Genomic DNA, 14,238 nt, shown 5'->3' on the forward strand with positions numbered 1-14,238 from the left:
AGTATACCTCGATCACCGGAAACTGTGTCTTCCAATATATGCTGACTTACTTGTCGTTATAAACAAGGAAAGTGATTCAAATAAGCAATAATTTGTTTGTCAAACTAAAATGTTCAATCTGAAGCTAGTTGAGAACACTTGAGACATAAGTTAAAAATATAATAGTTGCCAATAAAGACCAAAATTAAAATCAACTACCCATTATATATCTAAGTTGACAATTCAAAGATGGTTTCTTAAGTATAAGACCGTACGAAAATCATATTGATGGATTACTCTGAAAAGTAAACGAAAATGAACTTTGAGACCACAAAGGTATATGAAATACAAAGGAAACCACAAAGATTTTGATGAATTTAGACTATAAACATAGAACTAAATATTTATATGTTTAAATCACTTGTAATATCTACTTATAAATTACAAAGGTCAAATTTGTAAATGTATTTTATTATAAATTTGGTTAATGAAAAGTGTAGACCAACGTGCAAAATATTATAAATAGTTCGTTGGTTTAATGGTGTCAGGAAACATTGGTGGTGGTGGTGATGCATATTGAAATCCAATGTTTGATAGGAGACTGAAATCATCGGCACTAGGCCTGGGCACGGATCGGATATTCGGGTTTTTGAAGGTATTTGTGATTTGCTTCGAATGTTACGGATATCTGATTTTTCGATTTGCTTTGCTTCGGAAAAATACGGATATTCGGAAAAACGGATATCCGGAAAATAAATAGATATTTGCGGATATTCGCGGATACTTACGGATCTCTCATTTGTTTTGATTAATACAAATAATCTTAAAAATTTGATACAAATTTGTTTTGTAAAATATATTTTTTGCATGATATAAAAGATAAAAATTAAAAAAGCAATGAATCTTCATATTTTGTAAATTTTTAAACTTAGTTAAAATTATAATAACACAAAACTTAAAAAAAAATTATAATTATCGTAAATATTTTCTCTTCCTTTTATGTAATACTTTTATATAAGTAATAATATGAATAGAATCTATCAAATAATATATTAGAATAATAATTATATAATTTTATACATTTAAAACTTTAAATATAATCAAAATATACATGTATTTATATATTGACGGATCGGATCGGATATTCGCTTCCCAAAATTTTAATATTTGTGATTTGCTTCGATTTTGACGGATATTGAATTTTAGTATTTGCTTTGCTTCGAAAGCTTACGGATATTCGGAATTTTCGAATCGAATAGCAACGGATAACGAGAGGAAAACGGTCAGAAGCAGACCAACAAAACGGTTGTTGCTCACGTCTAACTCATTCATAAATGTCAGTTTTGAAAAGCTTTTCGGAATAATTCCGTAAAATCTGTTTGAATTAACGTGAAAAACGTGACATAAGTCAACAAATCTAGTTCGGGAGGCAAATACCGGACACATGGTTCATATCAATTCCCGCCAGACCCATTATGTTTGGGTCATCAAGTGTGGCCGGTGCAGTACACACCTTTATAAGAACACACGTTTGGACCTACCCAGTTAGCTGATGTGTTTGAGGGATCAAAATACATTGATTTTTTCAAGCTTGAAGAGATATATTCATAAGCCGGTTATTAGTGAATTTCAGGTCTAAACCGCCATATTTTCCTTTTCTATTTTGATAAAATGTAAATGATTATAAACTCACTTTTGTAAGGATACGAAATAGCAAATTATTGTAGCTAATACAGAATTCGTTTACAACGGAACTTTTGTTTGTTTTACCTCATTCAAAAAAAATAAAACCTATATTTTTACACTGGAAAAGTAAAAAAAAAAAAAAACTTTTCTCAGTGTTGTGAACATGTTTCTTCTAGTTGGCGTTTGCGTTTTGAACTTTCAAAAACGCTAAAACAAATAAGAATATTTGGTCCTATAGTTTCTGATACTATATGCTATTTCTTTTCTCAGCATGATGGGAACTGTTTCTTAAAAAAAGATGGGATAAAGTAAACTAACAAAATAAAACGTCAAAAGCCGCTTAGATATACGAATTGCTGGAAAATAAATTGTTGAAAGACAAAGTCGTTTTTAGTTGTATGGCACTAAAAGAAAATTTCCAAGGATATCAAGAAAATGATTTCATCTAGTACACTATATCTGTTACTATAATTCCTTTTAAGAAATATCAAATAATATACCTGTGATGACATGAACATAAGAATTGTTCAATTTGTCAACACCTTGTTATTTAGTTCTACACTTCTACTATATAATTGTTTTGTAAACGCAATATATTTTCATCACAACCTTCCAGTAACTTGAAAAATATGGAGAGCAAAACCAACAAATACTTAGCCCTGATTCTTGTTACATTCTTGATCAGCCTGTACTACCATCCTATCTCCGCCACACCACAACATGGCCATGCCCATTTCGTGCTGGTTCATGGGGCAGGTCACGGGGCATGGTGTTGGTATAAACTCATACCAATATTGAAATCTCAAGGCCACAACGTAACTGCAGTCGACTTAGCTGCATCCGGGATCGATCTAAGTCGGGCTGAGACTCTCACGTCGATCAACGAGTATATTGAGCCATTGATGGACCTAATGAACAGTCTAAATGTGGATGAAAAGGTGATTCTGGTGGCACATAGTTTTGGTGGGCTTGCTATTTCTAAGGCCATGGAGTTATTTCATGATAAGGTTCATATGGCTATTTTCGTTACTGCCCTAATGCCTGGCCCGACCTTCAATTTCACGTTTCTTTCTAAAGGGGTATGCTACTAATTGCATATTTCACTTCTACAGTAACATTCCTCGTTTACATAGTTTCAAAAATAATAATCATCGTGTGACACTCTTAAACTTTTTGTAAGTTGGTGAGGTGGCAAGCTCCATTACTAGACATGAAGTTTATATTTGGAGATGGGCCTGATAAACCTCCTACTCTTTCCATTGGAGGTCCACTTTTCCTTTCATTAAATATGTATGACCTTAGTCCTAGAGAGGTAAACATACACAAAAATTTATCACGTAACTGGAAATAATAATTTTATTTTCATTTTTCTATACTTATATATATAACCACTTTTGGACTCGTACAATGTATGATTTGAAGGACGTTGAATTGGCGGGTGCATTGGTTCGGCCACAACGTTTATTCAGCAACGAAGATACAGACACAAGTCTTGTTCTCACTCCCGAGAGATACGGATCGGTAAACCGGATCTTTGTAGTGTCCGAGAAAGACAAAACGTTAATGAAAGAGTTCCAGCTCTGGATGATCAAGAACAATCCTCCTAACCACGTTGAGCATATCCAGGATTCTGATCATATGGTCATGATTTCCAAGCCGTTGGATCTTGGTGACCGTCTTCTATCTTTGGCTAAGAAGTTTGCTTGAAAATATTCCACATTTGATTCAACATGTTGTTGCGAGTCCTAATGGTTGTCAATTCTACTATGCTTATGTTGAACAAGCCATCATGGTGTGCATATTTATATTTTCGTGTGTGATATCACTTTATATTTGGTTTGACTTTTCAACATTTGCAATTCCAACTAAATTATTTCATAAATGATAAAACTAATCAAAGTAAGTAGGCCACTTTAATTAGGCTGCCATTATGGAAGCTGGATCATGAGACGATTAAAATCTAATGAATCGAATTTTATTGTTCCCTGAAAAACTAGATGAAATCAATCTTATAAAAAACAAAAATAATATGTAAATTAAATGCGATAGGAAATTTAATTCAGAGATCTATTAACTTGAACATGGATAAATATTTCATCTGAGACCTAATTCGTGTCAAGAACATACTCACGATTCGATCCGGTAGTCCTAAAGTTTTGAGACATGTTTTCTAGAAACCAATTAACTTAATTTACGCACCTAAAAATTTATTCCCAGCATTGTTTCTCCCTATGTTACATGGAAACGGAAGCGGGTACGTGGAAGCGGAAACGCTAGGAAGCGCGGAAACGTATTTTTAAAAATATTTAGGAAGCGGATACGTGTTGGAAGCGTGTATATATATATTAAACACCAAAATTAATATACAGGATAAAATTTTATAAACAGTAAAATCCAGTACATAATTCATATACTATTCATATACTATAACTAAAATAAAATAAATATGTATAGTTACAAAGAAAAAATATAATAATATATGTAAATCTATGTATGATTGCTTTGAAACTGAAGAAAAAAACACTTCAATTAATTAATTCATACGCAGCAACTGAATAATACAAACAACAAGAAACAAAACAAATAAGTGAAAAAACATCATATAATGGACTTGAGTTTTTAGTTTCCAACTCTATTGTTATTTGTGAACTAAAATTTAATAAAGTGAATTAAGTTGGGCCGCTTGACAAAGAAAAGAGTTATTTGGACCGAAAATCAATTAAAATTTGCAAGCCAATAAAAAAAATGTTCTTCTTCTTTGCATATCACCAATCCAGTCACCATTAAGCTTCCGATCTACGACCATAAACGCTTCCACCTAAGAACCGTGCGCTTCCATCACGCTTCCAAACACCACAATTCTGGAAACGCGATTCCAAGACGATTCCATGCGATTCCAAGCGCTTCCGCTTCCGATTCCGCTTCGGAAGCAAGAAACGCACCTCCACCGGCGATTCCATGTAACGTAGGTTTCTCCACAGAAAGTGATACATTTTTTTGACAACACAGAAAGTGATACTTTTATTTCTCTGTAGTAAAACTTTTATTATTTGTTCTCATTCTCTACTTTTTTTTTTGTAAACTTTCTCATTCTCTACTTGCAATGGATGGAGTTCTTTTTTTGGAAAAATTGTCAATAATAGATTAGTAATAATGTAAGGCATAATACATATTATATGGTAACGAATATACACAGTTTTGTAACTGCAATTTAAATAAGGTGTGCTTAGTAGCTTAAAATGATCTTAAAGACGGTTAAAGCGATTAATACTCAAAAAGTTTTATAAACATCGACGATCGATTCATCTGTAACTCTTCATGATTCACTTGGTTATATTTATACACAAATCAACAACATTCCAAAACGCCTCATGGCACGAGAGCCAAACGAGGCCAAAACTAAAGAATAAAAGTTTAACAAACACAAAAAGCTCATCACATGAATCCAACAAGAGGAATGGGAACGTCGGCGTAACTGTTCCGGCGAACATCATGAGCTGACGGAAGCGCCGGCGGAGGCTTACGGAAAGCTTCTTCCACTGTTTCAGCCACGGTGGCTACAAAAGAGACGGCAGTCTTCACTAACTCGATGCAGATCTCCAGCTTTTGAGACACCATATTGTGTTTAATTTGTAGGAGAAAACTAAAGATGTACTTTTTCTTTTTGTGTATTGCGCTTTTGAGGTATGCGTGTTTCTTCTCTCTATGTTTTCCGCGTCTCGAGAGCTCTTATCTTTGTGAGGTCTTAACTTGCAACAGCCGAGTTATATTTATACACGTTTACGTAGAGCCATACAATTATTCTTGTGGATTATGATGAAAGTTTTTTGATTTATAAAATGCCATGTGGCGTTTGGTTCTTTTAGCATTTATTTCTGGGAAGATGCATTTGTTGTTGTACTTTGGTTCATCCGAAGAGCCAAATATTCTTTGGGGGCATTTCTATACTTACTATGTGTAAGTACATGCCTAACGCATTACGCATGGTGATTAGGGATAGGCCTAATTAGGGATATACGAATATTTTGATTTGTATATATGCAACTATGTTTTCGGTATAATTTTTAAAGATACAAGTAGAAGTGTAAAAATGATCTAATTCGCTCAACTTAGCTTAAATCATAGTGAATTTGGATTTTTCACAAATTAGTTCAATTCAACTTATCTATTAAATTTCAACTTGAATTTAGATCGTTTAGATCATGAGTTACATGAGGTAAATCGCGATCTAATATAAAAATAATTATAAAATAGAATGTTAAAATAAGTTCTACAATATTTTTTCAAAACTTAAATATTAAACATCCAAAACATTAGTATTAAATTCTAAATACAAAAACAACACCTAAAATAAATTAAATTAAAGCTAAACTAATGATCTGAAATCCTATTCTTCTTGAAACTTCTGAGATGATTCAACTTCAAAGTTTTCATCTGTATAAGTCATAAAATTAAAATAAAACATTTATAAATATTTCATGTTAATTAATAACAAAATATAAATAATTAATTTGAGATATCAGATGATGAGTGTTTTTTCACATTTTCTATACATATCTAAAAAAAATTGGTTTTAAAATTTAATTGTAAAAGATAAATATGATAAAATATAGAATTTTTTTTTTTGCATAAGAAAAATAGGTACTAATATATATATTATATATAATTTTCAGTATAAAAGTTACCAAACACATAAGTTGGCTCATATTCATTAGTGGTTGTTCATATAGCTCACAATCAAATTTAAGCTCATTCTTTAAACTTATATATTAAATAAATGTATAAAATAGAATTCATACTCATAAAAAATTAAGTTGATCTGAGCTATCTCATGAAGTATAAAATTTTGGCACCCCTAGATACAAGCATGCAACTAAATGCTATAAGGTTACTTTTAATCATGAGGGGTCTCTCGAAAAGGTTTTAAACAATAAAATAAGTAAACCAAATTTATACATTTCATTTGAGATATTCATAAACTTTTTTTTGAATATCTCATTTGGCATTTCATTTGAGATATTCATTTGAGATATTCAACACCAGTCCAGAATAGACATTTCATTTGAGATATTTATAAACTCTTTTTGATAAACCTAAAAACGCTTGTCTTGTTATAATTGCATTAGCATTTTTTATTTAAAATTTATACAAATAATAATGAATTTAAAGTTTTATAGATGCTATGATGAGATATTTTTGAGAATATCTAACTACTAATGATGCTTCGTACTAATGAAAAAAGAATATATATATCTAACTGGATCACAATATTTATTTGAGTTATAAAATAACTAAATCAGGACATCCATCAACGATAATTAGCTAAACTAATTTTTAATCTAAAATTAGAGATCCTATAAATAACTTTTTCTAAAAGCGACAAATGACTTTTTTTTATATAACTATAGGGATCTGATGACCGACTAGTTCCACGAAATCTACAATACTCCACGTATTTTTACGATTTAACGCTAATTTGAATGTTCAACGAGAATCAAATTTATTCACCGTATTGGGATTATCTTTTAAGCGCCAGTGGTCCAACACATTGGTTAAAAAATAACTTATTCTTTAGTTTTTTTGGGGTATGGTTATTGTGTAGTTTAAGATTCATATAAATAGATCGTTTATGATAACATGTTCATGTTTATAATCCACGTGAAAACTTATGGTAGTTATAATTTTATTTTAAGATACAGCTCACATATATGTATATCTTGCACTAGGTTGGTTGATATGGATCAGGATGAAAATTCGGCACCAATAGGAGTGAAGGACACGGGGGACATCAAGACAATTAGATGTTGTTTTTGACTGGAATTTCAATAAATATAATTGTGACCAACTTGCGTGGATATATAATACTTACAAAACTTCATGTCCCCTTTGCAGTGTAATGCTGACTAAGATTTTGATTAATATAGACATGCACATATACATCAGTAACATCACATGATGTAAGTTGATACTTTATTATGAGGAATCAAATTGTTATCAATACAAAAGATCAAAAAGTGCTGATCAATAAAGTGCATAAGATAGTGAATTTTTTTTTCTTTATTCCGAATTATTGACAGTTGTTTATCCCATAAAGTGGAAACTGTGTCATTAAGTTTGTGATATTTGCAAATAACAACATGGCTTGTTACTAAAACAATAAGATCGTCCTATTATTCAGATCTAATCTAAAACCAAACTCAATCAAACTTACCCAAATTATTGAATAAAAAATAAAAATCCAAACTACTTGATGAGGAAGAACAGTTTGTTTAATTGTGTCCAAACTTTCATAAATATAGCTAAACACTCACACAAAACCTTAGGAAAGCAAAGTTACCTGAAACAAGAGAATTTAGGGTCTTAAATAACAAATTAAAGATTGGGGTGGTTAATTAAATTAAAATAATTCGTGGGGTTGAAACGAAATTCAATAGAGTAGTCGATGGGACGTAGCACCAAACCCATAAGATGGACAACTGAGAAATATTATTACTAAAAATTTGCTACGACTTGAAAGGATCATCTAAACTATTGTTTCTTAAACTTTAAACTTAATTAAACGAAGCACTAAAATTATCTAACATTATGTTTGTTCTACGAGACCATGAGAGGCGTGCCACGTGTTTTCGTCGTCGTTGTTAAAGTCCCTCCAACCTTTATCTTTCAAAATCAAATGTAATGTCATCTCTAACCATTGGTGACATTTTAAATGTTTAGTACCTAAGAAAAAAAGAAAACATTTAAAAGGTAACCAATAGACAGCATAGAGAATCTCATTTCCAGATTCTACTGCCTACAAAGTGATGACTACATCAATGATATAGTGGAAACCTATGTTGCATGGAATCGGAAGCGGGTACGTGGAAGCGGAAACGTTTGGAAGTGTAGAAGCGTGATTTTTAAAAAAATTAGGAAGCGGGTACGTTTTGGAAGCGTATAAATAAATAAATATATATATATATATAGTTTAAAAATCATGTAAATATTATATATTGATTAACTTAATAAAACCTGAATTAATTATCTTTAAAATCAATTTTAATTTTTTTATCTTAATGCTTATATTTACCAACTCCATCAATGATATTTATAACTAAATATCTTTTTCTTAAAACCTAAGTTTACAATACCTAGTCTAATATAATAATTCAGTATATAACCTCTAATGTACTTTAAACTATATTTGCAAAAACAAAACTATATTTGTAAGCATAGTTCTTTATTACTAAGATCTTCCTAATAAAAAATTTACTGTTAGTCAATCAAAGTTATTTAATATATAATCAATGTTATACAACACTAAATATATTTTTTATGATGTTGTGATAATATAATTTACAATATTTAATTCTAATAGTGGGAGAGAGATAAAATCAAAGTTGGACCTAGATGAACCTAAGAAATGAAGTCTGTCTTCTTTGTTTGTTTGATAAACCATCGGCCATGGAAATTACAGGTTACGTTTCCGACTAACAATCAACCGCTTCCAAATCAGAATCTTACATTTCCTCTACGTTTCCAAACATCACTTTTTAGGAAACGCGTTTCTGTTGCGATTCCAAGCGATTCCCACCGCTTCCGTTTCCGCTCCCGGTTCGGAGTCGGGAATCGAGGCTTGACTAGCGATTCCATGCTACATAGGTGGAAACTCACTTAACGTTTTCATATTTGTTTTTCTTTAATGAAAGACACGCATAAGCGACGATAACCTTGAATGTCTGTTTAGCAACTTGGATATGAGATAATGCGGAATTCGTATTATATTTGCATGCAACATGGAGTTGGATTTCATGTTCCAATAACTCTGAAGTCTAATATATACAATAAGTAATACGAATTAAACAAACGTAAGAAAATCTTGTGATGTATGTCGACCTTTAACGACCACATCCTCCTCTCTGATTATTCTTCTATTCCATAATCTTATCCACTTCTCCCCCGAATATATAAAAAATGCTCTTGAAAATTTAACTAATCGAGATCATAAAATAAAAATTGATGACGATCGTGTGTACTTTTAGCTTTTGTATTGTTCCATTTCAAACCAATTTTAACAATTATATACTTATATGTCTACAAGTACGTATATACAATAATACATTTCAGATGCAAATATGGAATTTAGAAATAATACATAGTGATCAATATTCAGGACCACCAAAGACTTTATTTCTCTTCTTAAATATAACGTACCAGATAAATAATTATTGGTACAACTTTTTTTTTTGTTTTCTAGCACAACTGTAACAAATATTATAGAAAACAATTTTTTATTTTTCCATTTTTGTTGGTTTCTTCTTAGAACTAAAATCAATCTTTTTTTGTTATTGTTGAAAAATGTCCATATTGATAAAACTTAAGCAATCTTGTATTTAAGAGCATAATTAACCCTGATTCTTAACAAGGGTTTAACAAAAAAAAAATATAAATTAATTGTGGGTCCCACAAAGTATTAAAATCTCATCTCTTTTACCTCTCACGCAAGAGGTGAAACATAACAACTCTTAGACTGTTCTTGGGCCCCACGTATCCATGATTGGTCACTTTTAATTTTTTTTTTTTTACTTCTAACAAAAAAGAAAGAAAAATAATAATAGAAAAAATATTAAGATCCCTTTAGGGATAATCATGCTCTAAGAGATTCTAGACTAACAGTTATACTTAGGGTCTGACTGAAAAGTAGTTTTAGCAAGAACATTTAGCGATTGTTAATTTTCTTTTCAGTTCAACTTAACTTTTGCTAATCAAACCAACTTACCTCTTTTACTCCTGTTACTTTGTTAGAGGTATATAGTTCACTTTGAGTGTGATTGGTAAAAGTGAGAGTAAAATGGAGTAAATGAAATGGTGGAAAAGGGAGAAAAATTAAAAAAAAAATGGAAAGTGGAGAGAAAATAAAACCCAGCTCAAATCTTATATTCTTTTAAGCTATAGAGTAAAAACTAGCTCTGAATGTACAGTGAGTAGTTGAAAAGATAAAAAGTTACTAGTTAACCTGATTTGTATGTTTTTGGCTGAACATAGAATCAAAGCCAATAAATAGTTTGTTAGCTGTAAAAATTTATGTTTTATCCATCTTTTGTCTCCGGGTGATACATGTTATTACGCTGGCTTTTAACTCCGGAAGGATAGGCAATGTCCTTGCCGTCTTTGTTTGTAAACTTTGTTTGATCCAATCTTAATCTACCAGATGACAAAAAAAAAAATCAAAGCCAATAAATTATGTTGAACTTTCATTTATTTTCATAACTCTACCTCTTTTCCTCTTAATCACTCTATTTAAATAACTTTCATTTACTCCAATATTCACCAGTTTATGCAACCTCCAATCAACTTAACAAATGTTCCAATTCAGTAGAAATTAAACGAATAACAAGCTGCGACATCTCACCATTGTCACGAATCCTAAGTCACATATCACCAAATGAATATTGGAGAGTTACTTGAGATTATAGCTCTTTCTTCTTCTTTTGCGCCTACTAATAAATCTGGAGAGGCTTATCAAGCTCTCGAGAGTCACCATCTGTCACTTCAAACCCTCTTTCCCTTTTGAAGATCACCTCCTTATATTTAAACCTGGAGAGGCGTAAGCCAAGTTGGTCTTTGATAGTTAGACACCCAGTAAAATCGAATTTCAAAACTTGATTTTGTTATTCAAGAGAATTAACCAACTTTAATCTTCGTCATTTCTATATACATAATAGTTTTGGCAGTACTCTCGCAACATCAGTGCAAGTTCCTTGCACAGCGTCCTCGCCTTGTTGTTGGCAACCGTTTAGAGAAGTCAAATTTCTCTACCAACAAAAAGTACGCTTAGGAAGAACAACTACATTAGGCCTGGTCATTTTACCCGGACCCGAAGACCCGACCCGAAACCGACCCGGAAAAACCCGGTCCGGGTAGGAACCGATCCGATCAAATTATCCTATCGGGTCTTGTTGTAGAGGACCCGCGGGTCTTGGACCCGACCCGACCCGAACCCAAAACCCGACGGGTACCCGAATTAATAATGTAAATTAAATAAAATGAATTTAGAGGGAGTCCACGACGGGTTATTTGTCTACAGAACAAAGGGATCAGCCATTAGGAGACAACCAATTATTGATCAATCTCGCATAGTTTAGTATATATACACATTTTAATATAATAAAAACACAAATTTTAAATAAAATGTCAAATATTTTCGGATATATTAATATTTTCAGATGCTTTTAAGGTATTTTTAGATATTTTTTAGGTCGAACCCGAACCGAACCCGACCCGAACCCGACCCAAAACCGAACCGATAAATTCTAATTACCCGAATGGGTCCAACTATATAAGACCCGATCCGACCCGAACCCGGTACGACCCGAACCGACCCGGAACCGAAAATTTGAAATTACCCTATCGGATCCTAAACTCGTAGACCCGAAGAACCCGGACCCGAAAGGACCCGGCCCGAACCCGACCCGACGACCCGAATGCCCATGCCTAAACTACATAAACAAAAGTTCCATGAAATCCATGTTTTTACGTCAGATGATTTAATCATACATAATTCTGAAAACCAGATTAAAAAAAAGGACTAGAACCTTTAGAGCGAAGTCGTAGGAATTAACAAGAAAAGTGGAATCCAGAGACAAAAAATCTGATCTATTAATTTAGAGTCCTATTTTTTATCTACTTATAAATGTTATCACTTAAGTTTTGGACTTATTCATATTTCATTAGAAATAAATATAACAGTTCCTATAATTCAGTTACATATATACATTCATAATAATTGGTTACACAATATATGTCGTCGGTATTATATTCTTTCCTAATAGACTAACTGACTTATACTAATCTGTTATGTACCAAACCAAAATAATTTCAGTATGTCGTGTGGATAAACAAAAAATAGTCACCATAAATTGATTAAAATGAGGATGTGTTATGTTGACTACTTTCATAATTTATTTTCTATAGTATAGATTGGATATATGCATTATTACATTTTGTAAACCAACATCCACCGAAAAGTCTTCCCAAAAATAAAACTTTCTATATAAATATTAGCTGATATTAGTTTATAATAATTGTAAAAATATGATATTCACATATTTAGAGAAATTTATATGTTACATAGTCATTTTCAACTACATAAGGTATAATTGATATGTGATTAATTATTAGATTAGATTTGTTCCATCCTTGGAGAAAACGTATTCTAAAAGTTTATTTCATTTGTTAGTTAATTGGTATAATCACAGCGGTTACGGATGTGGTTGTGGATGTTTACGAATGTGGATGGTTGCGGCTTTAAATAGTATTAAGATATTTGTACGACTGATACAACAGTTAGAACTTGATGCCTCAGCAAGATACTTATGACCGATTTACCATCAAATACATCAATGATTAAATAATACATTGAAAATATTTACATTTTATATAATTATAAAAATATTTTTAGTCATAATCATCAATGTAAATTTTCTTAAAACTAATTTACATCTAAAATGTATATCTTCAGGCAAATTACAAATTTAAAAATAAGTTTCGTATAAAAATATATTTCACGTATAAAAAAGGTCGATATATAAATGTTGATGTTTTAGTCATAATCATCAATATAATTTTAAAAAAATAATTTACATCTAAAATGTATATCCACAGGTAAATTACAAATTTAAAAATCAGTTTCATATAAAAATATATTTCACATATAAAAAGGTATATATTTAAATGAGATAGACACTAACTCCAACATAATTTTTCAAAAAGAAAATTTAAAATTCTACAAATACATGAACAAATGTATGTAAAAATGTTAATATTCATAAACAAATAAAAAAACTTTATCCGCGTTTCAACGCGGGTAGAATTCTAGTTGGGTTTAAAGAAAGGGTAGAATACAAACTAAAATGTTCAATACTAACAGAAAAGTACAAGAATTGCATGAGATATAAATTAAAATACAACCCAGGCGGTCAACATCACCTTGCTCAGCTTGAACACTTGTTGTATGTGCCAACAACTATAGAGTTTAGAAACCCCAATTTTGTCATCCTAGTACACGAAAAAGGGGGCTTAAAATGTTCACTTAGAAGACTGACATGTAAAACTTTACTATAAACTCAAAGAGACAAGACTATAAAGAGTTAAAATGTCAAACCGTACTTGCATACAGAAGAGAGAAAGCAGATCCAGTTGGTTCCGGCGTACGGCCGGCGCGTGAGCGTCCGTGCCGTCGCCGGAGTCGTTTGTCTTTGAAGTTTATTCATCCGCTCCTTGTCTTCTTCCCGTTTCTTCCGGTGTCCGCTTTGTTTAAGCTCTGGACAGTCACCATCCGCGGTAGTTTCTGATCGTGGAGTGAGGACGCGGTTGTTGGAAGTCACGGCGCGGCGAGGTTTTCATAGATGGGATTTTTCCGGGAGGTGGAGGCTTACATAGATCCATCGCCGCCGGTCTTTGTTCTCCGCGAGGTGGAAGCTTCCATAGCTTCACCGACGTCGGTCTAGTCTCTGGGGCGTGGAGGCTACCACAGCTCGCGTCGTCGGCTTTAGGGTTTGTTTTTAATAAGTTGCGGTGTGTAAAAGGTGATGG

At 32.1% G+C, this 14,238-nt stretch overlaps 2 protein-coding genes across 2 annotated transcripts; one reads left to right on the top strand and one right to left on the bottom strand.

Annotated features, from left to right (window-relative positions):
• Nucleotides 1–2,294: 2,294 nt before the first annotated feature.
• LOC108860797 (methyl jasmonate esterase 1-like) lies at nt 2,295–3,510 on the top strand. Its single transcript, XM_018634649.2, has 3 exons — nt 2,295–2,744; nt 2,846–2,977; nt 3,088–3,510. The coding sequence occupies exons 1-3, from the start codon at nt 2,295–2,297 to the stop codon at nt 3,370–3,372; spliced, it is 867 nt and encodes a 288-aa protein (XP_018490151.1). The 3' UTR covers nt 3,373–3,510.
• A 1,456-nt stretch (nt 3,511–4,966) lies between these two features.
• Nucleotides 4,967–5,415, bottom strand: LOC108859275 (uncharacterized). Its single transcript, XM_018633164.2, has one exon. The coding sequence runs from the start codon at nt 5,281–5,283 to the stop codon at nt 5,101–5,103; it is 183 nt and encodes a 60-aa protein (XP_018488666.1). The 5' UTR covers nt 5,284–5,415; the 3' UTR covers nt 4,967–5,100.
• Nucleotides 5,416–14,238: the final 8,823 nt, after the last annotated feature.

Source organism: Raphanus sativus, chromosome 5 (genome assembly GCF_000801105.2).
Source record: "Raphanus sativus cultivar WK10039 chromosome 5, ASM80110v3, whole genome shotgun sequence".
NCBI lineage: Eukaryota > Viridiplantae > Streptophyta > Magnoliopsida > Brassicales > Brassicaceae > Raphanus > Raphanus sativus.

Excerpts from the sequence above, each read along its gene's own strand:
- LOC108860797 (XM_018634649.2), top strand. The coding sequence starts at position 2,295 with ATGGAGAGCAAAACCAACAAATACTTAGCCCTGATTCTTGTTACATTC. Across the intron at positions 2,745-2,845 it reads TCACGTTTCTTTCTAAAGGG|TTGGTGAGGTGGCAAGCTCC; the intron begins GTATGCTACTAA and ends ACTTTTTGTAAG. Across the intron at positions 2,978-3,087 it reads ATGACCTTAGTCCTAGAGAG|GACGTTGAATTGGCGGGTGC; the intron begins GTAAACATACAC and ends TATGATTTGAAG.
- LOC108859275 (XM_018633164.2), bottom strand. The coding sequence starts at position 5,283 with ATGGTGTCTCAAAAGCTGGAGATCTGCATCGAGTTAGTGAAGACTGCC.